General features: G+C 35.4%; 1 protein-coding gene across 2 annotated transcripts in view; it reads left to right on the forward strand.

Annotated features, from left to right (window-relative positions):
* The first annotated feature begins 741 nt into the window (after positions 1 to 741).
* The window catches only part of LOC136816876 (V-type proton ATPase 116 kDa subunit a 1-like), a 30,763-nt gene continuing 5,500 nt past the window's right edge, over positions 742 to 26,004 (forward strand). Inside the window, exons 1-11 of one of the 2 annotated variants that reach the window (XM_067073203.1) lie at positions 742 to 813; positions 9,159 to 9,324; positions 9,535 to 9,555; positions 9,755 to 9,833; positions 10,275 to 10,372; positions 10,761 to 10,889; positions 11,837 to 11,952; positions 13,040 to 13,249; positions 24,600 to 24,693; positions 25,016 to 25,093; positions 25,372 to 25,797. In XM_067073203.1, coding sequence (XP_066929304.1) covers positions 9,229 to 9,324; positions 9,535 to 9,555; positions 9,755 to 9,833; positions 10,275 to 10,372; positions 10,761 to 10,889; positions 11,837 to 11,952; positions 13,040 to 13,249; positions 24,600 to 24,693; positions 25,016 to 25,093; positions 25,372 to 25,797 — 1,347 coding nt within the window. In that variant the 5' untranslated portion in view covers positions 742 to 813; positions 9,159 to 9,228. Of the gene's footprint in view, positions 814 to 9,158; positions 9,325 to 9,534; positions 9,556 to 9,754; positions 9,834 to 10,274; positions 10,373 to 10,760; positions 10,890 to 11,836; positions 11,953 to 12,019; positions 12,088 to 13,039; positions 13,250 to 24,599; positions 24,694 to 25,015; positions 25,094 to 25,371; positions 25,798 to 26,004 lie in introns of both variants that reach the window. The other variant, XM_067073204.1, reaches the window with a different exon arrangement.

Here is a 26,004-nt window from a genome sequence, read left to right on the forward strand (position 1 = left end):
GCCTTTCGGAAACTTGAACGCTAAGTCTGAAATTTTCTTCAAGGAGTGTCGAAAGATTTTACATAAAGCAAATTGGCAAACAAATTGGCCAAAAATTGAATAGATTGGTGGTAACTATTTCCCGGGCGGTTAGCGCAGAAATCATCCCGCCAATATCGATTTAAATCGATAAAAATAACACGCCCCTACAATTATTCGAACAGACTCGCGTCAGATTTTTTTCTTCTTTATCGGTCAATTTTACCATGAATTCTATAGAAAATTTGAAAGCTTCATTCATTGTGAATTTTACCGAAATCTGAGAGATTTTAGAGCTCTTGCAGCTGAGCATAAATTATATTGCCTGTATTGCAGCGATGCAGCGATGCGATCGACTCGTGATTATAATTTAGTTCCCGATAGTTTGAGGAAAGCTTAATATGAAACCTGTAGACCTAATTAATTGAAAGTAATAGGACGTCTGTGTTAAATGGTTTTTACTTAGAAAATCTAAAACCAGAAAATACCTGCCGGTGGAGAACGACAAATAATTGCTAAAATGGACAAATATTGAAAGGCATTTTCTAAGTAACATCTATCGAATGAGGAATTTAACTTTCGCTTTTAACACCGTTACTCAAAATGAAGCTGAAATTATAACAATGATAGATAAGATAAAATTTTCCTCGCTCATTTTAGTGACTCAAGTTTTGGACGAGGGAGGCTAATAAAAACAAGGTTGACAAAAAGATCAGTTGACAAGCTGACAAAAAGGACCTAAACCAATACTACTGAAGAAATCGAGTGTCACGAGACTTTTTCTCATATTTAGATGTAAGTATTTTTGTGAATTTGTTTCTCCTTCACTGATATTTTTTGGAATAATTGGAGCATTCAATCCAACATTTTCTTTCTTTTTTTTTCTCTGAAGAGTATGAGAGTTTATTGTCTCTTTTTGTGAATGATTTAGCTTACAAATACTGAAATAGGTTTTGTTGGAATGATGGGGACTGGTAAAATTATCTATTCTATAGACCTTCTTGCCTTTCCATCAGCCATTTTCCAGACTCCTCGATACACCGTCAACTACTCTAACTTGGGAATGACCCACGGCATGGCCCGAACATGTTCGGGCCTGTTCGGACCATGCTCGGGCCACAAAAAAGTATTATTGAATCGGCCCGAACATTTTGTTCGGACCATGTATTTACCATGTAGATTTTATTTACCTTTCCTGGTTTATCATCATCCATTGTTAAATATTTTCATTAGACATATTCAAAGTTCCAAATATATACCAGTTTGATTCACAAAAAGTTGTATAACAGAACAAAAAACAATCCAGAAAAATTCTGCTTCGAATAGGAGAAGACCACGGGAAAAGGAAACGGGATAAAGAATAAAAAGAAGACCATATTATGTAAGTTTCAAATCATTCTTTTTAATAATTTTCCTAACTTAATTGGAAAAAAGATGACTTTTATATTTGAACAATATATATTTGAATAAAGATGAAGATTTTTAAATTTGTTTGCTAAGGGGCGACGTCCATATTCAATCTTGCCACACGTAACGGGAAAAGACCGTTAGTTTTCAAACATACCTACCCACCATCTTAACGGTCTTCATGATTTGACCAAAATTTTACCGAAGCTTTCATTCCCGCTAAAATCAAAACAAACGGCCCGCTACAAAGGTCGCCATTTTCAGAGGTTTACAACGGCCAAATTCCATCACAATTTTTAAACGGCCTTTGTTTTTAAAACTCCCAAAGCAAGAATGTTATACTCTGAAACCACCCCTAAATTGCTCAGGGAAAGGATTTTGGATAGCATGCTAAAGGAAAAAGCGAAGAAGTGAGCGCTACGATAAGCGATTTTTTGATTTTTTCCTTGGAATTTTTAGTGGAGTTTCATTTTGGTCATCAATGCCACAGCTAACTCTCAACATTCCGATATACCTACCCACTAACGGTCTTTTCCCGTTACGCGTGGCGACTTTGAATATGGACGTCGCCCCTAAAATATCCATCACATTGAAAAAGGACGTAACGTTGACGTTATTTACCTTGATTTCAGCAAGGCATTTGACCGTGTAGATCATACAATCCTACTCCATAAAATCGAGAGAAATGGTATAACTGGCAAATTACTGCAATGGATCAGATCCTTCCTTACCGGTAGGACCCAACAAGTATCTGTTGACTACATCCTCTCCAAAAAAGCAGAAGTCATTTCTGGCGTCCCCCAAGGATCAGTTCTTGGTCCACTTCTCTTCCTGATAATGATCCAAGATATTGACACTAACATCCTACATTCATTTCTATCTTCATTTGCCGACGATACACGTTTAATGAAGGAGATCTCTAATAACACTGATGCTCAATTTCTACAAAACGACCTTGATGTGGTGTATCAATGGACATCATTAAACAACATGCAGCTCAATGGCTTGAAGTTTGAACATCTTAAATACGGAAAAAATGAAGAACTGAAAGAACACTCAAGTTACCTCTCAGACACTGGCTCTCCTATCGAAACCAAGATGGACGTGAAGGATTTAGGAGTCACTCTGGATGTTAACATGACATACAGCAAACACATTACAAACCAGATCGAGAAAGTCAAAAGTATCATTGCTTGGATCCATCGAACGTTCAAAACAAGAGATTGTCAAGTAATGCTAACTCTTTGGAAGTCACTGGTACTACCACACATTGACTATTGCTCCCAGCTGTGGTCACCTTCAAAAAGATATCTGATCCAACAACTGGAATCACTTCAAAAAGCTTGCCTGAATAGAATCCCTACACTTCAACATCTCAACTATTGGGAGAAGCTCAAAGAACTTAAACTATACAGCCTGGAGCGGCGCAGAGAAAGATACAGGATTATCTACACCTGGAGCATCCTAGAACAGCTTGTACCAAATTTTAACTATGCTGAAAACAAAGGTGGCATCTTCAGTTACGATAACCAGAGACTGGGTAGAAAATGTTATCTAAAAGAGGTGAACATAAGGCAAAAAAACATATGGAGAGACTCCCTGTCAGAAGAAGGTCCCAGACTATTTAATGCCCTCCCACAATCCATCCGTAACCTCAAAAACTGCTCCAAAACCAGGGGGGGCACGCAGTTACTACAAGACATGATGTGTAGTAAGTGCTTTTTCAATACTTTTTTTCAGGACCACCACCCTTTGCAGTTACTACACCTTGGTAGTAACTGTTTTCAGAAAAGATTTCCAGGTACCACCCCTGTTTTTGAGTGATATCATCAAAAACATGCTTGAAATTACCCTAAATTGCGATTATTTTTTAACCTAAAGCCATTTTTGTGCTAGATTTTCTTTTAATTAACTTGGTTAACAGCTGTTGAGAACATTTTAATGATAATTAGGGAAAGCATAATTTCAAAGTTGGGTCTGAGAAAAAAACTTTTTTTCGTCCATTTATAACAAAAATATTTTTTTTAACAAAGAATTTTTTCACAAAAAAATTCATTTTTTGTAAAAAATTTTGAAAGTTCTTTAAAAAGAATTAAAATATAAGCACTTACTACACCAAAAGTGCTAGTTTTAGTGTTTGGCACCACCCCAAACAGCAGTTACTACACTGTGTAGTAACTGTTTTCATAACTTCTGAATACAGTACCACCACGGTAGTAAGTGTTATACTGTCTTGTAGTAACTGCGTGCCCCCCCCTGCCAAAACTAGTTTTAAACATCAATTGGACCATTTTCTCAATTCACTACCGGACGAGCCACTGCTGCTGAATTACTTTCCTCTTAGGAGAGCTGATTCAAATAGCATCAAAGTCATGGTCCATCATCGGATTTCTCAAATTGGATGATTGTTGAGACGAACAAAGAAGCCTTCAAAAAGTATCAAAAAAAGTAAGTATAAGGAATTTAAAATATAAATATTGGGTCCTGAAATTACACGCGCGATCGTAGCAAGTTTTCGAAAATCTGGCCCGAACATGGTCCGAAACTGCGCGGGCCACGCGCGGGCCATTTAAAAAAAAGTACTAATAAAGAGGCCCGAACATATTCGGGCCATGCCGTGGGTCGTACTTGGGATGATTGGTTGAAACAATGGGACTGTTGCGTTGGTGTAGACACCAGACGTAATTAATCGAACCAATCGAACAGTATTTTTAATCGAACTTTGTCGAACTTGATCGAACTTTGTTGGCCGATTATTTTCGACTAAATTCCGTTGTCGTACTTTAATCGAATACTCACAAATTTCTCAAAATACAAAGTTCGATTAAGTTCGATTACTGAAATCGAACTTAATGGAACTTTTTTTAAAGGGACCTCGACAGTTCGATTAGTTCAATTACATTAATCGAACCAATCGAACTTAATCGAACTTTGTCAAGTTTAAGTGAACAAAAATTTGAGAAAACCTGAGCAACTGAAGGCCGCTCCACTTGTGCGTAATTAGATCGCACTTTTTGCTGGCCTTTGACGACACTTTGAGGAACTTTGAAAGACCCCCACCAGTACAGGCGTGTACCCTCATACCCCTGACCAGTGGGCACCAATCGAATCCCCCGGTACCCAAAGGAGGTCATTTTTTCCAATTTTGAACAATTTTCGCCAATTTTCAAGCCTTTCCAAGCCTTTTGAAGGCCTGCCTTTAAGGGAGAGCAAGGCAGAGGGTATCCTAAAAGTGGTCCGAAGGGCTATGGGGGGTTGCAGAGGCCTCAATTGGTCTCACTGGCTATTTTCCTGGTGAGAAAGGGGTGTAGCAGCCTCAATTGAGGAGGTCGTTTTTGGCAATTTTTGCTGGCTTTTGACGACATTTTGAGGAACTTTGAAGGACCCCCAATGGTGCAGGCGTGTACTCTCACATCCCTTCTGACCAGTGAGCACCCATCAGACCCCCGGCACACTGGCCAGGACCCCCAGGGGCCGTCCGCGTTGGTACCCAAAGGAGGTCATTTTTCCAATTTTGACCAATATTTTCAAGCTTTTCCGCCTTTCCAAGCCTTTTAAAAGCTTTGGATGACTGATGGAGGGTGCTATCTTTGAGGGAAAGCAAGGCAGAGGGTATCCGAAGCGGTCCGTAGGGCTGTGGTAGGCTGTGGGTGGGGCTGTAGAGGCCTCGATTGGTCCCACCTGGGCTGGTACCTAAAGGAGGTCATTTGTCGCAATTTTTGCCGGCTTTTGAAAACACTCTGAGGAACTTTGAATGATCCCCAACGGTGTAGATGTGTACCCTCACATTCCTCTGACCAGTGGGCACCAATCGGATCCCCCGGTTCCTCGACCTGGACCCCCAGGGGCCATCCATGGTAGTACCCAAGCAAAGGAGGTCATTTTTTGTTGTCAAACTTCTTAGAACGGAGTTTTTTGTCGAATTTGTCGAACATGTCTCGTTGTCGAACTTTGTAGAACTTAATATGTTTTGTCAAACTTAATCGAATACTCACAATTTTAGCGATATTTGAAAAGTTCGATTAAAGAATTTCGGTAATCCAACTGTTCGATTAATTAAGTCTGGTAGACAGGAGACCCGTCGTGTGTTTTTTTATAATTTAATGTACGCAAGGCGGGTTTGAGCTGTGAGTCCAATATTGGACTCAAATTTTTTACAGTGGGAAATTCGAATTTTGCACTGTCACGTCCTCACTTACTAAAATAAAAACCAAATTTCGAAAGTTGCGCTTTCTCTAAGAAAATGTGACCAGTAAAAGAATAACAAAATTTGATTGGCTATGACCTATGTTTTCAACCGTTATTAGTATCTGAGAAATTCAAACTCTCAGCCCGTACCATGCTATTCATATCGCCATCAGTTTATCAAAGAAGAAATCATACATGGATTCCCAGGCTACTGTTGGTGTTGCGTATCTGGTCTGTTGTATTTTCACTTAGTGTAAAATCGAAAGAGAAATCGTGTATTTTTAAATATGCCGTTCCTTAAATCAGATCAAATGACTTTGGAGGTTCCGTGAAATGGTCAGTCACGGAAATCCTTGCATTTGCATGGGGTGTCAGTCTACCCCTTGAAATCCCTAAGCAATTTCAACCGGGGCGGGAGCGGCCGTAAATTATAACCATGCAATTGCACGCTTACGCCCTCGGAACATAAGCGTGCAATTGAGAGGATTTCCCATACTGGGTGTGCATTTGCAACGGTTTCAACGATTTTTCCGACCCTGTGCAAATGAGCTAGAACGTGTAAGGCAAAATGCGCAAAAATTAACAAATCTCAACTTTAAAATTACAATGGCATAAAACGAAGACAAAAGGCATTTTCAATTTTTCTTTAGAAGATTCTTTAGCCTTATTAGAAAATTTTTGTCGACGGGTTAAAATTTTGATCTGAGCATTTTTTTATAATCAAGTGAAACATTTTTCCACTCTGTGTAAATGCAACGGGTCGCAGTGCTCGGGTGTATTTGCACAGGGTTTTTTCGTCACTTTCATTTTCGACCCGTTGCATTTGCTGCATGTTGAACCCTGTGCAAATGCAAGGATTTCCGTGACTGATGGTGGCCGAATTGCTGTCCCATGTTTTATAGTCCCAAGTTAGATCAGATGACGGAACATCAATAACTTTTTCCAATATAATTGATTCACAGGCAAGAACTTTACTGAATAAGAGATCAGAAATTATTGCCAATGCAAATGTAGACACAAACAAAAATTTTAGCTTTATATCTTTAAACCACCTGATGACGTTCAAATGTGACGTCAAAAACACTTTTTGAAGGCGATATTGTATTTTATTTTCTAACATAGCTACCGTGAGTGGTCCTAAATCCGACAGCCCTGCCTAAATGAATCCAATGGGGTCTTTCAATCAATCAAAGATACAAAGTAAAATAAAAACAAACCTTTCACTGTGACGCAACAAGATATCAAAGTGTCAACTAAACTGAGAGATTTGATACACTGAACCGATTGAACCAAATGACAATAATTGCTGTTTATACAAAACATTAATTTCACTAAATGCTCAGAGCGCGTTGAGCTATTTTTTTCCTCAATTATTTTTCCTATTCGTCATTCAGTGATTCAGGGGGTATTGGGTCATTAACATTACCAGTTTGGGTTAGGGTTAGGGCTCGAGAGTCATAACATAGGGTCGAAGGCCCTCTTACAGGCTAGCTCTAAAGCTCTAAAACAGAATCTAATAACCAGAATATGATTCTTCAATGGGAATCAAAACTATAAAGTGCACTTACAAACATCGATTTGTCAGATCTAACAAAATTAATAACCGCATTGGCATCATTGACAATAAAACAAACGACTTTCTGTCAAGAGCCTTGTAAACATTCCAACAACTTCCATCGAAATTATCTATCACAGCTCAGTCTACCATTTTTAGCGCGGTCCAAGGATTGAGCCGAGAACGCTCGCAGAACGCCTGCAAGCTCCCGCACTGGTGAAAAACTTCAATCTGTCAATCATTTTCTCAAGCGAAGAGTACGTAAAGCGATTCTAGCTTCACGATAGTGCTGCGGATCATCAATGTATAGTATTCAATTATCATTATCCCTTTATTTATTCCTAGAACTTTTGCAAAAAAAAGGGAAAAAAGAAAAGTTGCCTTTTTTACTGCTCTATTCACATACTGAATTTGAAAGATCTTCTATGTGGCATTTTTTTGCAAACTTGAAAAAAATGATTTTTGTCCCGCCTTTGTGGGACTTTGGCTTAAGTGCTTGAGTGCAGCATAGGGTACAAAGTCCAAACATGCGTTTCCCGTAATTTTTGTATGAAGAGTTAGGTCTATACTGTCTTAGGGGCACTCGTACCTAGTGACTAAACCTAGGGCTGCGTAGCAGCCATTTTAGGGGCACCAGTAGGGTTGAAAGTTTCGCCTATATATAGAGATTTTGTCAGTTCCGTTTAATTTGTTACAAATTGCGGATACTGCTGTGGGACAATGGCTCAGCGGATAGAGCGCTGGGTTTCAAATACGATGGTCTTTCTTTAGTGTTGGTTCGAATCCCACTCGGTGCCATAATAAGTTTGGGTGAAATTGATTGACAGGTGATTGACAGGTATTAAATCTCAGTCAGAAATGAGAAAGTGAGTCTCAGAAAGCCAAAAAGAAACAATGTGAAAGATAGGAAAGGGAAAATAGGTCGTCGCGCTCTGAGCATTTTTGAAGGTTGGGGTGCCAAGAAGGGGTGATTTTAAAGAAAAGGGAGCCAGACCCCTTACCGTACTATGCTATGGTCAAAAGCTTCAACATTTGAAATAAAATGTTTGACATCTAAAGATCTAAAGGGTAAAACTTTAGGAACTTGATGAAATGACTAAATCAAATAAGTCCATAGTTTCTAGATGGGTCAAGACCCCCCCCTTAGGTAAGAGGACCCCTCTTAAGTGCTAACCCCCCTTAGGAAATTCATTTAAAATTTCACAACCCCTCTCCCTTAGTAAAAAAATTAACAGTGCCGCACGCAAACTTTATTGGAAAAGAAAAAAATTGAAATTTCGCATAATTCAAGGAAGATCCCCCCTTATCTAAGAAGACCCCCCCCCCTTATAAGAAGACCCCCCTTATAAGAAGACCCCCCTTATCTGGCAACCCCCCTTAGGAAAGTCATACTTTTAACACCCCCTTGCTTTTGGTTCATCAAAACCCAAGACCCCCCTAAATGTAGGGGGTAGAAACTATGAAGTCATCAATCATCCAATTGCCCTTCAATTTCTAAATCTCCCCTCCCAAAATTTTATTTCAACATAATGATACTATATATTTCTATTGTCATATATCGCCTATTATTGCTTTCCATTACTTTAATCTTGAGAAGTTACCACTTTTTTATCGCTTCTTATCACCCAGTGACATTGAACCAAGCTTTAAAAGTGGTCATGTATTTTTAAGCTTGACATGATAACAGTACTTGGTGCCAATATTAAAAATACAAAAGGTGTACCTTATTACATAAAAATAATTAGGCACATAATTAAAGTTTTGAAATTTGCATGCAAAAAATTAACACAAATTTGATTTACTTTTTCAAGGACGCAACCACTGATTTTAATTAAAGGGGTTTTAATTAAAACCAAATTTCTTACATGTAATACATGTCTACTTATTTTTGTGTAATATTAATAAGGTAATCAATCTAAAGTGTGTCACGAAAGTATGATGCAAACCAAAATGACTTGTTATATCACACCATTTCTATGTTATTTTTTAGACTATAAAAGAAAAATCAGGGAAATAAAATAAAATATACAGAAGAGGAGTGCTAAGCACCAATTGACAAGATGGTTTCTATGTTTCGGTCAGAAGAAATGAAACTTTGCCAGCTGTTTCTACAGTCAGACGCTGCGTACTCTTGTGTCAGTGAATTGGGCGAACTGGTATGAATATTCAACTAGCATTAACAATAGCAAAATTAAAACTGTCCATTTTTTAAAAATTAATTTTAGGCTTTATTTATAAGTTTGTAAGATCCTGAGTATTATGAGCTACAGTAAAGCTGTTTTGGAATCCAAATGGCAAAGAATACTCCTGGTTTGAAACTGAATGTTATATGAAAATTTGAATACTCTGTTCTCTTTTTCTTTCAGGGAGTTGTTGAATTTAGAGATGTAAGTCTGATTATTTATACATTTTACCATACAACCTCATTAGATAAATCTTTACTTACCAAAACTTAAGCCCATGATTTTCTTCTTGTTCTTGATTTATCCATTCGAGCTGAAGCATAGTTTTTCATTTTCTTAAGTCCTTAATGCTGGATACTATAACAATGTTTAGTAAAAATGATGAACTGTTTTCCTTCCTTAGCTCAATCCAGATGTCAATGCATTTCAAAGGAAATATGTAGGAGAGGTCAGAAGATGTGACGAAATGGAGCGAAAATTACGTATGAACGTTTGACAACATTCAATATTACTTCCTCTTTCCATTTCAAAACCCAAAGAATTTCAAATTGTTTTTTTGCTTTTGCTTTGCTCATCTTTTTTAAACAAGATTTGTGTGAGAGTTTGGGGTGTAATGACAACTCTTTTTTTTCCTGTGTCAGCAGATTCTACAATGAAACCATTTTGCCAGTTTAATTTTTAAAACTTGACAGGATAGGCATTTGCTTGAGAAAGAGTAGCTATATTAACTTGGGATTGAAATCAGGGAGATTTTATATCTGAGACGAGGTCTCGTCAAGATGGGGAAAGATGAAAAAACAAACAAGCCATCATAATGTTGTTTGAATCTAAAACTAAAACCTATCTACTTTTTCAAATATTTCACTTTCTTTCAGAATATCATAATTTTCCATTTAGCATCAAAATATTTTCTTGTTTTTCAGGTTTTATGTTAAAAGAGATTGAGAAAGCAGAGATCGAAGTAGCAGACACCAGTGAAAACCATGAAGCTCCTCCACCAAGGGAGATGATTGACCTGGAGGTAGATTTCTTTTGCACAACCTCCTTTCAGAAAATTTCAAAATTGACTGACCTCAGGAAATTCATCCCAAATTTCCCTCATAACCATGAGATTACTCTAGTACTAATAACCAGCAAGAAAAATACACGCTTACACCTGAAAATGTAACAATTAAAAAGAATTCTCTTAAAGGCAAACAACCCCTTTTCTGTGACATTGGGCTATCGAAAAAGTAATGTCAATAGTCTATTGACATTTTGAATAGCTTCATTTTGAGGTGATCACAAACAAATTCCTCAAAATAATGTTTATTAATAAATTTACTTTTGAAAATTTAAGGGGCTAAAAATAATGTTTGTTTGATGTCTTTTGCATTGGTTGCACTAAATGTTTTGTTTTTGTCTTTTAGGCTCAATTTGAACAACTTGAAAATGAGATGAAAGAATCAAATGCAAATTTTGAGCAATTGCAGAAAACATCCCTCGAGTTGAATGAACTGAAACATATCTTGCGTAAAACACAATCATTTTTTGAAGAGGTATTTTTAATGCTTGTACTTCTTTTTCACGGTAAGATAAGAGGCTCTTTTCTTGAAAATTGGGTAAGCAAGGGATAGTAAGAAGTGAATTTCAGACAGATATTTTAAGTTGTGATATTTGATATGCCTAGAAAAAAAGGTAAAAGTATAATGGCATTAGTAGTATTAGACATGAAATTCATAAAGAATGTTGAATTGATCTCTAAAGATACTTAGAAACATTAATTATTAACATTATTACAATATTAACATTAATTTCATTTTTTTAAAGACATTTTAATATTAATAAAGGTATTAAACATTTTGAAGTGTTATAAAGTGCTGCAGTTTTCCAGATATACACATTTTTGCTTGTAAAGTAAAAGCTTTTTAGATTTGACACCCGAGAATTGCCCACAATACTTTGTGTGGAAAGAATTTCATCGTGAACTTTTTTCCGCGCAAAGCATTGTGGGCAATACTCGTGGGTCAAATCTGGGTTTTCACGATATCGTCTATTGCATCAAAAGTAAAAGAAATTGAACTTGTTCTCAGTCACAAAGTAAGGCTTGTGATCTGTTTGTTATGAATTAATTGCAATTTTTTAGTAAAAACTAAGGAAAAGATTTGAATAAAGCTAGAAGAATCACACCACTAAGTAATCAAAGTCGTTGACAACAAACTAACTTAAACTAACCTTTTTCATTTTGATTTTGCTAAGTAGTGTTTTTTGAGAAGAGAACTATTTGGTTTGAATCAAAGTTTTTAAACAATATTTGATAAGATATTACACTGCAATATTCTCTAAATTTATTAATTATTCATTCTTTAAAAACGGCATGCACCAAAGACATCTCATTAAAAACATTCAGTATTTAACAGCATTCACTATTCATTACACAAATAATTTTCATTACACACTCACTATTAACATTCATTTTAATAACTAAAAATTAATTTGTCTGCAGGCGGAATCCCAAAATGTTTTGCAAGATTCTGACACTTCAGGTCAAATTATGCCGGGAGAGGAACTTTCATTACTGGGCGAAATCGATTCAAATGTTCCTTTTGGAGGTAGATTAGGGTAAGTTATCTACCTATGAGATGGAAGGGTGCTTGCTTATCACTGTTTATTCTTTTACAACCCTCAGGAAGGTTATGCGGAGGCACAGGCTCATGTTGGTGAAATTGAGCCTACCACAGCTGGTGGTCAGTTAGGGTAAGTCAACGATCGCACAAGTTAGTAAAAATGCATGTTTTTCTTTTCATTTTTTGGACCTATTCTGTTCGTTCGTTCGTTCGTTCGTTCGTTCGTTCGTTCGTTCGTTCGTTCGTTCGTTCGTTCGTTCGTTCGTTCGTTCGTTCGTTCGTTCGTTCGTTCGTTCGTTCGTTCGTTCGTTCGTTCGTTCGTTCGTTCGTTCGTTCGTTCGTTCGTTCGTTCGTTCGTTCGTTCGTTCGTTCGTTCGTTCGTTCGTTCGTTCGTTCGTTCGTTCGTTCGTTCGTTCGTTCGTTCGTTCGTTCGTTCGTTCGTTCGTTCGTTCGTTCGTTCGTTCGTTCGTTCGTTCGTTCGTTCGTTCGTTCGTTCGTTTGTTTGTTCGTTCGTTCGTTCGTTCGTTTTTTGGACTTTGTGTGAAATTGCTCCATTAGTTTTTTCATACATAAAGACGGAGGGCAAGGTTCTCTAAAAAGTGGCTGAAGCGGTTTTTTTTTGGAAAGTTTTTATTGGCTTGATTTTCCATTTTTAGGGAAAAAGAGATTTGGGCCAAAAAGTGCCTAACATGTTTTTTTGGACTTTGGGGAAAATCACCTTTTATCGTCAAAAAGGGAAATCACGCTAAAATATTTATTCATCCCAGTATCTACGACTATAAGTCGAACGACTTTAACTAGGTCACAGGTCGATATTTGAGCTGTGATACTCACAGTAATTTATTCATGCTGGTCACTACACTTTTTTACTCTCTTGCTATTTGTCCTATTTTTATCTGATTCTCATCATCAGGTAGAGGTCCATTCAGTATGTTGCTTGTTTTTTTTGTTTTTTTTTGCTTTAAACTTGCATGCTTTAGATTTATTTAGTTTAACGTTAATGCACTATTTTGCACTATTTTGTTCAATGCATTTTGCACTTTTTTAGTCAACTGACAATAATTTTGTTGGCTGTTTTTTAGCTTTGTTGCTGGTGTGATTCCACGTGACCGTGTTGCTGGTTTTGAACGATTGTTATGGCGTGCCTGCCGTGGAAATGTTTTCTTCAAGCAAGCAGAGATTGACACAAAGCTTTATGACCCGTCTTCTGGTGATCATGTCAACAAATGTGTTTTCATTGTGTTCTTTCAAGGAGAACAATTGAAACAAAGAGTCAAGAAAATTTGTGAAGGGTAAAAAACTATTCTGAAAATTGAACCACAATCAAAAGAATTTTAGAGTACTTAGATAAAGATAGTAATTTCCTCCAATACATCGGTCTCACCAGCAAATTAAAAAACTGTAAACATTGTAAACTGGCTTTTTGGACCTACCCCGGTGGGGTAGAGGTCCTATAAATTAACCCATGTTCGTTAGTTAGTTAGTTAGTTAGTTAGTTACCAGCATTTCTCGAGATTGGCTCATTCGTTTTTTCTGATTTTTGGCACAAAGGTGCATGACCATAAACCCTCGAATGTGACGGAGCCCGATTTTCGGGGAAAATTTTTTTGGGCAAATTTGGGCTAAAAAACGGCTTAAAAACGGGTTTTTTGGACTTTGTGAAAAATTGGATCATTAATTTTTTCTGATTTTTAGCATGAAAGTAGGGTACAATCATAGTTAAAAGATGGCTCAAGCAGATTGTTGCAAAAAAATTTTTTTGGCTCAGAAATTGCATTTTTATCTATAAGAGTACATCAATGTTCTTAGGCATATTATTATTATTATTTTTATTAGTTTTTTTTTAAGATGAAAATGTCACGGTGGAGGGTAATGATTTGAGTTTTCTAGAGACACTTATTATTTTTTTGGCTGAAAAACGAATCTTTATCTATAAGAATCACTAATTATAAGCATAGATCAATGTTCTTAGCCAAATTATTATTAATTTCGCCCAGCGAAAGTATTACGATAGCCTTTCTGTGTGCGTGCGTGGCGAGAAAATTTTTCGGGCGAAATAATGGCGTGTGGGCGTTTTTTCGGGCGTTCTGTTTTCCGTGAGCACGTGATCAAAACAATCTGTTTAGCCAATCAATGCTCACAATCCCACATCCGGGTAGTTTTTTTTTATCAAATGTGCCAAATATGGTAGCTAAGGCTGCTAACATTAAATCTTCCAGTCAGTATACTGCCAGTCCAGTCGTGTTGTGTCCACAGCTGTTAACGTGAGATCAACTTAATCAAAATTACTTTAAATTAAAGAAGAAATAGTAAGTATTTACTTTCATATTTGCATAGCAGCTCTGCTCCTCAGAACTGTTCAAAGCCTGTTTTGCCCCTTCATATTCATTCATTGACTGCACTGAATTTGATTGTGGCATTTTTTTTCTTTTTTGCTTTTTTTTTGCCCTTCGGATTTATGCACTACGGGCCACTAAATCTGATTGAGGCCTTTTTTCCCTTCAGGTTCATGCACTACGGGCCACTGAATTCTGTTGAGGCATCAGCTGTGTACGTATCGACCAGCTTTAAAGAAACTCACTTGCATTGTCAGTGATTACAATACCAAGCTGCATTGTCAGCTTTTACAAATATCTTATTTAGATACCTTAGAAAATATTTGAGTCTCAGAGAGATTTAGATATAGTTTTTTAGTTTTGAAATGATATCCATTGAATCATACCGTGCGTTGATAGGAGGCTTTGCCTACACAGCTCAGAGAAATGTGAAGTCAATTTCTAAGTCCATTTTTATCGGCTCCAAATTCTCTAAAAACACTTTTTCTCGATTATTGAAACCCGTTAGATTCATAGCACTTTTTACACTTTTATTTTTTGCAATCCCTAAGTCTTACGAAATAGTCGAAATTCAAACACCTCTTGACCTTATGCATTTTTCGAAGAATGGAATGTTTGTTCAGTATCCAAATAATGCAGGGTATAATTTACCAGAGCCAGTTCTTATTACTTTTAAAGTCAACTATACATTACTATTGTCAGGTGATATAGAACTTAATCCAGGTCCACCACAGGAAGAGATAAAAAGTATTCAAGGTTCATTTCATCAAGGAAATTCAAAGTTTGGCGAGACCGCTGGTATACAATGTTCATCCAATTGTTTTTTTGCCATTTGCTATGCACAGCTCAGAAAATTATCACTTTGGAAGACTCATGATTTGGATTATGTTTTGAATCAAGGGGATCTAAATTTTAAAAATCTTGGCATCACTAGACAATCACCATTAATTGAAGAATTCCAGAAAGTTATTGCAGTTGGAAATAGTATCTGTTCACTAGATTTCAACATCGTTGAAGGATATTTTGAGAACGAAGGTATTTCAGTTAATTTTGTCAATGAAGAACTTTTGTTGCAGCATTCTGGTGCAGTCTTAGTAATAGCTGGAAATTGTTTAGGTGTGCTCCATTACAATGAAAAATATTTTGTATTTGATTCCCATAGTAGAGATGTAAAGGGCCATCAAGTTCCTGGTGAAATCGGTACTTCAGTACTTTTGCAGTTTAGAAATATTACTGAAATAAAGAATTACATAAGATCTGAGTATAAGGCAAATTTGTTTAATGTCATTTATTTGAAAACCAATTTTCACTCATACGAAAATACCAAAAAAGTGATTTCAAAAGAGGTATTATGTTGGCAAAAAAAAGCGTCGCGCAAAAGAAGGTTTGAAGAACTTAGAGGTAGCGAAAAACACGAACACCAAAAAGAAAAGAAGCGCAAAGCTGCAAAATCTTCACGTGAATTAAATAAAGGATCAGAAAAACATGAACACGAAAAAGAAAATAGGCGCAAGGCTGCAAAATCTTTTCGCGAATTATATAAAGGATCAGAAAAACATGAACACGAAAAAGAAAATAGGCGCAAGGCTGCAAAATCTTTTCGCGAATTATATAAAGGATCAGAAAAACATGAACATGAAAAAGAAAATAAGCGCAAGGCTGCAAAATCCACTTACATTAGCAACAAGAAACTTAATTCAGGAAAAAGGGTAAAAAACTTCAGGCAGAAAAAACAGGAGGGTCCTTCTTACATCTGTGTGATGTGTAACCGCAGTATGTTTAAAAATCTGTGTTTGGTTTTGATGAACAAAAGTACTCATTAATCAACTTTGAAGAAATAGAAAATTTTAATCCTGTAACCTCGTTCGATGGTAATTTCTACGTATGCACAACCTGTCATACAAAATTAACAAAGGGAGAAATCCCATGTCAGTCTGTTACTAACAAGCTTCAAATTTTTGATCTCCCAGATAATCTAAATGATATACGAAAACTGGAAAGAATTTTAGTGGCTCAAAGAATTTTATTTTCTAAAGTCATGATAATGCGTAAAGGAGAATTCCCTAAATTACAAGGTGCAATATGCAATGTTCCCATTGAAACACCAGGTGTATGCAAAGTACTTCCTAGAGGAAGTGATAGTAGTGGGGTAATAAATGTTGAATTAAAAAGAAAGATATCCTACAAAAACCCTGTTATTTCGCAGCAAGTAAGACGACAAAAAGTTTTTGAAACTTTGGACTTTTTAGTGAATAATAATCCTTTGTATCATGATATACATATTGATATGTCAATCATCGACCAAGTAACTAATGATGAATATGTTGAAAGGATTTTATCAAATAATGGTTCTGTATCAAGGGCTTCTTCCAATGATATAAGATTTGTAGATGATACAACAGTTACTTTAATTAAGCCTTTTGAAGAGCAATTAGAGAATGAATTTGATTCTGATGATCCACTCAGTGCGTATCGGACACCAACATGTGAAACAGTTATTGTATCAGAAGTGCCAAACATTATTTTAGATGATGAAAATGCAATTTTAGCTCCAGGTGAAGGTCAAACCCCCTATTCATTAACACAAGATGAGTTCTGTGAAGAGCTAGCCCATCCTCATCTTTTTCCTACTGGGAAATTTGGTTATAACGTAGAGCGAGATATAAAATTGTCGCCAACATTGTACTTTAATCAGCGTCTTTTAAATTACACTCAAAAGTTTGCTTCGGATTCAGATTACATTTTTTTTGCTCACAAAACTTTACTACAGCTTAACCTTAGAAGTAAGATCAATATCGCAATGAGAATTTCAAATTCCAACTTGACTGCGGGACTATTAGCAAATAATTTTAATGATACAATTCAAAATTGTGTAGCATCTGATAATGCCTACAAGTTTATGAGTACTATAAAAGGAACCCCTGCATACTGGCAACATATGTTATCTGATGTTCTTGCAATGGTTAAACAACTTGGTGTCCCAACATACTTTATGACTCTCTCTTGTGCAGATTTACGGTGGGAGGAATTTGTTACCATTATCAGACAATTAAGCGGGGATGCTGATACTGATCATGAACTTCTTGATTACCAATCTAGATGTGCCCTACTTAATAGCAATCCTATTGTGCTTGTGCGTCAATATCAATATAGAAAAGAGTTGTTTTTCAAAGAGATAATAATGGATGGCCAACTTGGAAAAATTACATACTATGCTCTCAGAGTAGAATTTACTTTCAGGGGTAGTCCACATGATCATTGTTTGCTTTGGGCTAAAGATGTCCCAAAACTTGAAGATGGAAAAGAAAAGTATATTGAACACATAGATAGTGTTATTTCTGCTAATGTTCCTGATAGGGAAGAAAGTCCTGAATTATGGAATTTAGTCACTAAGTATCAAATACACTCCCATTCAAGAACGTGTAGTAAATATCGCAAAAATGAATGCCGATTTCAATTTGGAAAACTTTTCTGCAAGCGTACTATTTTGTCTGAACCACTTCCTGAAGGGTTACCTGAAACTGAAAAACATGATATTTTGGTTGCTAGAAATAATGTGATCCAAACTGTTCAAGAGTATATAGATACAAATTTGCATCCTAAAAAGAGAAACATTCTGGATCCTGATAAGCCTGATTATATTGAAATTGGATCTATTGATACAATTTTGGATTCTTTAGGGTTAAATTATGAAACGTATGAATATTACTTATCAATCTCACCAGACAAAGATCAGCATTTGTTTCTAAAACGTGACCCATATTCTTGTTTTGTCAACAATTATTTTGCAGAAGGCCTCCTAGCATGGGAGGCCAATATCGATATTCAGCCAGTTTTTAATGCACACAAGGCAGTTACATACATGTGTGCCTATTTTTCAAAAAGTGAAGATAAGTGTTCAACTGCAATGCAAGAAGCATTAAAACAGGCCAAAGATTCAAATGACAGTCAGTTTGAGAAAATGTCTAAAATTGCCAAAGTTTACAACTCTAATAGAGAATGCTCAATCCAGGAAGCAGTTTACTTAACAATGCCTGAACTGTGGCTTAGAAAATGCTTTCCTGCTATTTCATTCGTTAACACTAACTTACCTGATCAAAGGTACAGAATTTTCAAGTCAAAAGAAGAAATTGAGGAATTGCCTGAGGATTCTGATGATCTTTTCAAACGAAATATGTTAAACAGATATATTGACCGCCCAAACACAGGGCAATTCAATACTATGTGTTATGCCACATTCTGTGCAAACTATACATTAGACACAAAAAAAAATACAAATGATGAAAATGATTGGCAGCCTACTGTGGCTTAGAAAATGCTTTCCTGCTATTTCATTCGTTAACACTAACTTACCTGATCAAAGGTACAGAATTTTCAAGTCAAAAGAAGAAATTGAGGAATTGCCTGAGGATTCTGATGATCTTTTCAAACGAAATATGTTAAACAGATATATTGACCGCCCAAACACAGGGCAATTCAATACTATGTGTTATGCCACATTCTGTGCAAACTATACATTAGACACAAAAAAAAATACAAATGATGAAAATGATTGGCAGCCTACTGTACTAGATGATTCAACAAGTGCAGTGAATCATCAAGAACCCCAAACACTTCCAAAATCAGCCAAATTACTCAACAGTAAGGAAAAACTTAAGCTTCGTAAAGTTCCAAAAGTTTTGAGGTACTACACTCCTAACAAAAACAAACATCCAGAAAAATTTTCCCACCATATTCTAATGTTGTTTTACCCATTTAGATCAGAAGAGAATGATTTGAAACTTGATGGCTCATATGTGTTGAAGCTCAATTTAGATGAAGTCAATGCAGTTGTTAACGAGAACAAGCAAATTTTTGAACCTGATGGTCATCTTGTTGATTTAGTACTTCAAAACTATCGCAATGACCTTATGCATAATCAAGATGCCTTTGCTCAACAAGAAAATGATGAAGTACAAGACCTAATGAGCAACTCATCAGACAGTGAAAATGATGATGAAAGTCATGATATCGAACAAAATTTTGCACCATTTACTCAAACAGTTCATGGCTTGCAAACTGATGACCAAATCAATACCCATATAAGATCTTTAAATTCTAAGCAAAGAGATATTTTTGATATAGTACTAAATTGGGGAAAAATGTATGTGCAAAATTCTAAGTCCAATAATCCTGTACTACTAGAACCATTGAGAATATTTTTAACAGGTGGTGCGGGCGTAGGAAAATCTCACTTAATTAAATGTATTTACAATTGTTTGTCAAAAGTCCTAGCATATAAAAGTGATGAGCTAGAGAAGCCACGTATTATTAAATTGGCCCCAACTGGTATAGCAGCTATCAATATATCTGGCACCACAGTACACACAGGATTGAGTATTCCAGTTGGAAAATTCAGAAATATGGCTGACAAACAAAGGACTGCCATTAGAAATAAATTACATCATGTAAAGTTGATAATAATTGATGAAATATCTATGATTTCGTCGCAACAGCTTTTGAACATCCATACAAGATTATGTGAAATTTTTGGTGTAAATGACAACACACCATTTGCAGGGAAAAGTATCATTGTTTGTGGAGACCTCTTTCAATTACCTCCAATTTTTCAAAGTCCAGTATTTTCAACTGAGGGACCTATTATTGGTGCATTCAAATTATGGAACCTATTCAAACTAGCTGAATTAGATGAGATTATGCGTCAAAAGGATGACTCTGACTTCATTGATCTCTTGAACAATGTAAGAGTAGGTGAATTGAATAGTAATGATGAAAGTATGATTAAATCTAGACTGATAACACGAGAACATCCTGATTATCCAATAGAATCATTGCATTTGTTTGCAGAAAATGCTTCAGTCCATCTTCACAATATTCAAAGATTAGATACTCTGCCCTCGGAAACAATAAATGTAGAAGCTATAGACGTTTATCCAAGGGATTTTACTGAATCTCAAATTACCAAGGTTAAAAACCTGCCACTTAACGATACAGGTGGCTTATCAGTTCTATTTGATTTGAAAATAGGGGCAAGAGTAATGCTAATTAGTAATATTGATATAGAGGATAGGTTGATCAATGGTCAACTTGGAACCGTCACTGACGTAAAATTCAGAAACAATAAAGCAGAGCTAATTTATGTTAAACTAGACGATAAGACGGCTGGAATAAAAGCTCAAAGTAAGGACCAATATGCTAAGGCCACTGAAACTGTTCCCATTGAAAAGAGTGAGGTAAATTTTCCCTTTGACAAAAAAAACCCATACACTTCACCTATCATTTCTCGGACACAATTTCCTCTTAAGCTAGCTTATGCTTGTACAGTGCACAAAGTTCAAGGACTGACTTTGGATTCAGTAGTAGTTAGTTTTGACCTTGCAAGGCAAAGAAAGTTCAATGCTGGTCAAATGTATGTTGCAATGAGCAGAGTGAAAAATTTAAATGGTTTGTACTTTACTGGTCAATATCGACGTAGTGCTTTTGTCTGTAGTAATAAAGTTAGTGAAGAATACACACGATTGCGTCAGAACAAAGTTGAAAGAGTTGCAGATATTATGAGGTGCAGTTCTAATTTAAATGTTTGCCTATTGAATGTAAGATCTTTAAAACGACATGCAGTTGATATTCAAATGGACAGATTTTTGTATGAAAATGATTTGTTATGTCTGACAGAGACACAGATGAGTTATGAGCATTCTGAGCAAGACAAACAAAATATTCATGAAAAGCTTCCTTATTATATTCTTAGTCATAATATTGACCAGCATAAATTCAACAGTGTTACTGTCTGTCATTCTCCTTCTTTTATTGACATTGATGAGTATGATCATTCATCATGCTTTTCTCTTGTAAAATTTAGAAAAGCTGAATTTACTGAAAAGGAATTTTGTGTTTTGGTTCTCTATAAAAGTTCAAGAATTCAACGTGATGTGTTCTGTTACAATCTTGCTCAATTTATTGAAAGATACACAATTGATATCATTTTAGGAGACTTTAACATGGACGGCTTTGAAATGGAGCATGATCAATTGTTGGCTGACATTCTCCAAGATTATGATTTAGTTCCGAACTTTCCAACACATATCGATGGGAAAATGCTTGATCAAATTTGGACACATAAGGAATTGGTGCACGAGTATGGTATTGAAGTTATTCGTAAATGTGTGAACTTATCCGATCATGATGGAATCAAATTATCGCTGACTTTGCTAGCTTAGAATACCCGTCAGAGGCGATTCCCGGCGGGACAAGGGGGGGGGGTTGAAAACTGGGGGTGGTGGATGATCTCAACATTCTGATGATCTCAACATTCTGATGATTAGTTTTGAGTGGTCAAAATTGCAGGAAGTAAAAAAAATTATCTCAAATAAAAGGGGTATAGTATCCCTTTTCTCCTTAGCAAATTCTACCTAACTTAAAAATTAATCATCAGAAAATTAGCCAACGATTCAGAAACATTTGCTTATGTTGTCATAGGTGCTTTTTTATGAATTGATCAAAGGAAATTCTTTGTGATAGACTGAGTAAACTAGGAATACTCTTTATAGCAATGATGTTATCGAAAATCTGTTAATATGATATCAGTACATGTTTGATTCTGGAAAAAATGAACTTTGTAATTAAGGATTGAAGCTTAACTCTGTTGGAAATATGCAACTAAGGTCATCCCACCACCCCGTCCATTCTTATGTAAGTTTTCTGACGTTTAAAGACTATACTTAAAAGACATTTATTCTTTGAGGAGAAAGGCTTTTTTTCTGCATTAACCAAAAGGAGGGCTCTGTTGCTCTGTTGAATTTGACATTTGCAGATGAAGTTGGGGAGGGTGTGAGAAATTGGTCAAATATATGTGAGTGTCTTTTATGGATGGTCTATGGTAGAAAAAAATCTAAAGACAAAGGACAGTTAGTTTAAAGATGCCTTATTCATTCATTAATTCATTTTTGATTACTATCTCGTCAGGAAACTTACATACCTATGGATATGGCATTTAATGTATTATTTTATTTATTGTATTATTTATTCCTATTTTTATATTATTTATTCCTATTTTTTATATTATTTATTCCTATTTTTTATATTTATCATTTTTCTTCTGTTTTTCATAATTATTAGATTTTTTTAAATTGTTATATTCAAAACAAAGTAATATTTCTACCATTTTTTAATAGGCTTTTGTTAATTGTTTTATTATTTTCTTGTATTCTTTTTGTTATTCATTTGCCTACTCAAAAATCAAAAAGACTGTCACAGAGTTAAAAAATAGACAATATGGAAAAATATGGAATGAAAAAATATGGAAGTGCATTGCAAGTGAATTGATTCATCTATATATGTATGCATTTTGGTTGATATCATAAGGATAATTATTGAAACGTTGAATAGTGGTATAAGTGGATATATATTTCTATTTTGGAATTATTACAATTGATGTAATTGCTTATCCTAATGCAGCTTGAATTCATTGAATCTCAAAATATCCTAAATGGTCGTCATTTTCAGTCTTTATTAACAAAGAGTCGAATGGCTTAAATTTTATTACAATCACCAACATTCGATACAATCGCCAACATCGATACTGCATAATATGTGCATAAAGTCATTGTATCATATTATCGTTTCATCCGATTTTCACAATATGCTGTATTTGCTCATCGGAAACATAAAATTTTATGATTTTCAGCATTCCTATAGTAAATCAACTGTCGCGCTCAGCCACCAACCGACCATTGATATTACAAAAATAACAATTCTTATCGCGATTTCCATGATTCCACTGTGACTTCTTCGACGTACGTATCCAGACTTGACCTCAATCTTCGAAATGTCTGGTGATTTGTTCCTGTTGAAAAAAAAAAAACGATTTGGTATGTAAACTTTGTATGGTTTGATTACTCGAAATGTGACATTTATGTAAACGAAAAACTGAAAACTAATTTTTATTATTTTGGAAGCCGGAAATCCACCGGATGTGAAAAAAAGCCAAATTTGCACAATACTTGTAGTTTTGTAAATTGCTAGCTATTTTCTATGAACTATGAACTATCGAAATTTAGGAATTACGAATACTTGGAAATATAATTTTTAGATTCATAAGATCGAGACTCAAGTTACCCGTTTTTGCCCCTGTACCAACCTGTATTTCTCTGCTCATTGAAAAACGAAAGCAGATTTTCGGCTAGAATGAAAGAAAACTTTCGTACGGATTGCTTGGAATCTTGAATTTTGTCTTTTCGAATTCAAAATATTGGATATTTTCGACCGGAAATGACGTATAATTTTACCTTACCTTTCGCTCTTAACGCACTCAAAATAGGTTTATCTTATTAATTTTCCGCATTTCTCTTCAAGTTTTAGTTATGTGTATTGTTCTCCAAGGATTTCAATGTTCTTTTCTTGTGTTATTTAAGGCGAAATTTTCGACTTCTAGTCGTCTTGTTTTATTATTATTTTTTCTAAACAAAGAAAATGTCACCTTAGAGTGCGATGATTTGAGTTTTCTGTAAACACTTATTATTTTTTTGGCTGAAAAACGAATCTTTATCTATAAGAATCACTATTTATGAGCATAGATCAATGTTATTAGCCAAATTATTTTTTTATTATTATTTTTTCTAACAGAAGAAAATGTCATGGTAGAGCGCGACGGTTTGAGTTTTCTGGAAACCTTATTTATTAAGCTGTGCACTTTTCTGATAGTGGTTTTTATAAAGAAAAACGCTTAATAGCTTTATTTCTTTTTCAAAAATCTTTTTCAATAGTGTTGATAGTTTCTCTCAATAGATATGCTTTCATTTTCTTTATTTTTTTGTATTTTGACCAGTTATGTCTTATGTGTTTCATTGTTTCAATGTTCACTGAAGCTGGACTTAAAAAATTGTTGGTTTGCAGTCACCCGACCGACCCTACCTTAAAACCTGCCGACCCAAAAAGATTTATTGCCATTTTAAAGAAGAAATTTTTTTTTCTTCAAAAACTTCAAACAATCAAATCAAAACTCGTATCTTGTCTGTCTCAAGCATGAGAATCGTGAATTCCCTGCTAGCTCTTCTGTTTTCCATTCAAAATTACCTAAATGTAAACAAACTGTTTTAACCCTTCCATGTACGAAAATTTCATAAATCGTCAAAATAAAATAAATTTCCGACCGACCGACCAAAATCTAGGGTCGGGTGACGGCAAACTAACAATTTTTTAAGTCCAGCCTGATTAGTTTGATAACCAGGTAGGTCCATAAAAGTATCGCTTGTTTTGTATAAATTTGTGATAATGACTTGTTTTTGCTAATTTTATGTTCCTTTTTCAGGTTCAAAGCATCTCTTTACCCTTGTCCTGAAACTCCAGCTGAAAGAAGAGAGATGGCTGTTGGTGTAATGACCCGTATCGAAGATGTTCAGACGGTATGATTATCATTCCTTTAATTTATTTTTCTAACTGCATTATTGTCTATCAGCTTCCATTTTCTCTGCTTTTTTACTTTCAGTATCTCTTTGCTTATTTAAATGAATAATCAGATGGCTTCTCAACTTTGGTCTTCAAAATCATTGATATACAATGCAGAGTCTCTCCGCGGATTTTTTTTAAAATCAAAATTATAAATCCCCTAAAAATGTGATCATTACACGACACGAAGTCCAAATTTTATTGTTTTTCCATGGTGAAAAAACTTGTGGATACTTAAAACTGTTTGGTCATCATTTATCAACTCAATTTCTGGTTTAGGTTTTAAATCAAACTCAAGATCATCGTCACCGTTTGCTTCAGAACATTGCAAGTAATATCAATGGCTGGCTTATCAAGGTTTGTGCTCTTCTTCTATCAGTATTTATTTCTAAGCAATGGAGAACCTATGCTTCAAATTTTCCAATATAGGATTGTTGATCTTTTTCAACATCCTGAACGCAATCAAAGAATTGTACGACTGTTCTTGGTAACCTCTAATCTCAAACTCGCATATTTTAGGTTACCTCCAAAATTTTTGACTTTGTGAATTTCTATGTCTGATCAAAAAAAAAATGTTAGTGAAGTAACCTCAAAAACCCCTTGCATTTTTTATTATGATCTCTTTCAACAATCAGGTCAAGAAGATCAAGGCTATTTATCACACAATGAACATGTTCAATATTGATGTTACTGAGAAATGTCTGATTGCCGAATGTTGGGCACCTGTTATTGATCTGGATCGAATCCAAAAAGCTTTGCAATTAGGAACTCAAAAAAATGGCTCCTCAGTACCGCCCATCATCAATCAAATGAAAACAAAGCAAACTCCGCCAACATATAACCGCACTAATAAGTTCACTCATGGCTTCCAAGCGATTATTGATGCTTATGGTGTATCTGATTATCAAGAAGTGAATCCAGCCCTTTACACTTTGATTACTTTCCCTTTCTTGTTTTCTGTCATGTTTGGAGATTTCGGTCACGGCATTGTGATGGCTGCTTTTGCTGCTTGGATGATTTACGCTGAAAAGAAACTTGCAAACTGGAAAGCTGGTGGAGAGGTATGGTAGAAAATCAAAGTTTTTTTAAAAAAAGGTTAAACTGTGCCTATTGCTATACAGTAAACTAATCGATTTTCTATTCTTTAAATTTTTCCATAATTCGAGCTTGTTTCCAGTTCCTTTCCAGGAGAAACACTTTCTACAATTCGAATCTCTCTGAAATTCGAACAAAAAAGATTCCCGTTCGATTTCGCATTATCGCGAAAG

This window comes from Clytia hemisphaerica, unplaced genomic scaffold, assembly GCF_902728285.1.
Source record: "Clytia hemisphaerica strain Z4C2 unplaced genomic scaffold, Clytia hemisphaerica genome assembly, whole genome shotgun sequence".
NCBI classification, from domain to species: domain Eukaryota; kingdom Metazoa; phylum Cnidaria; class Hydrozoa; order Leptothecata; family Clytiidae; genus Clytia; species Clytia hemisphaerica.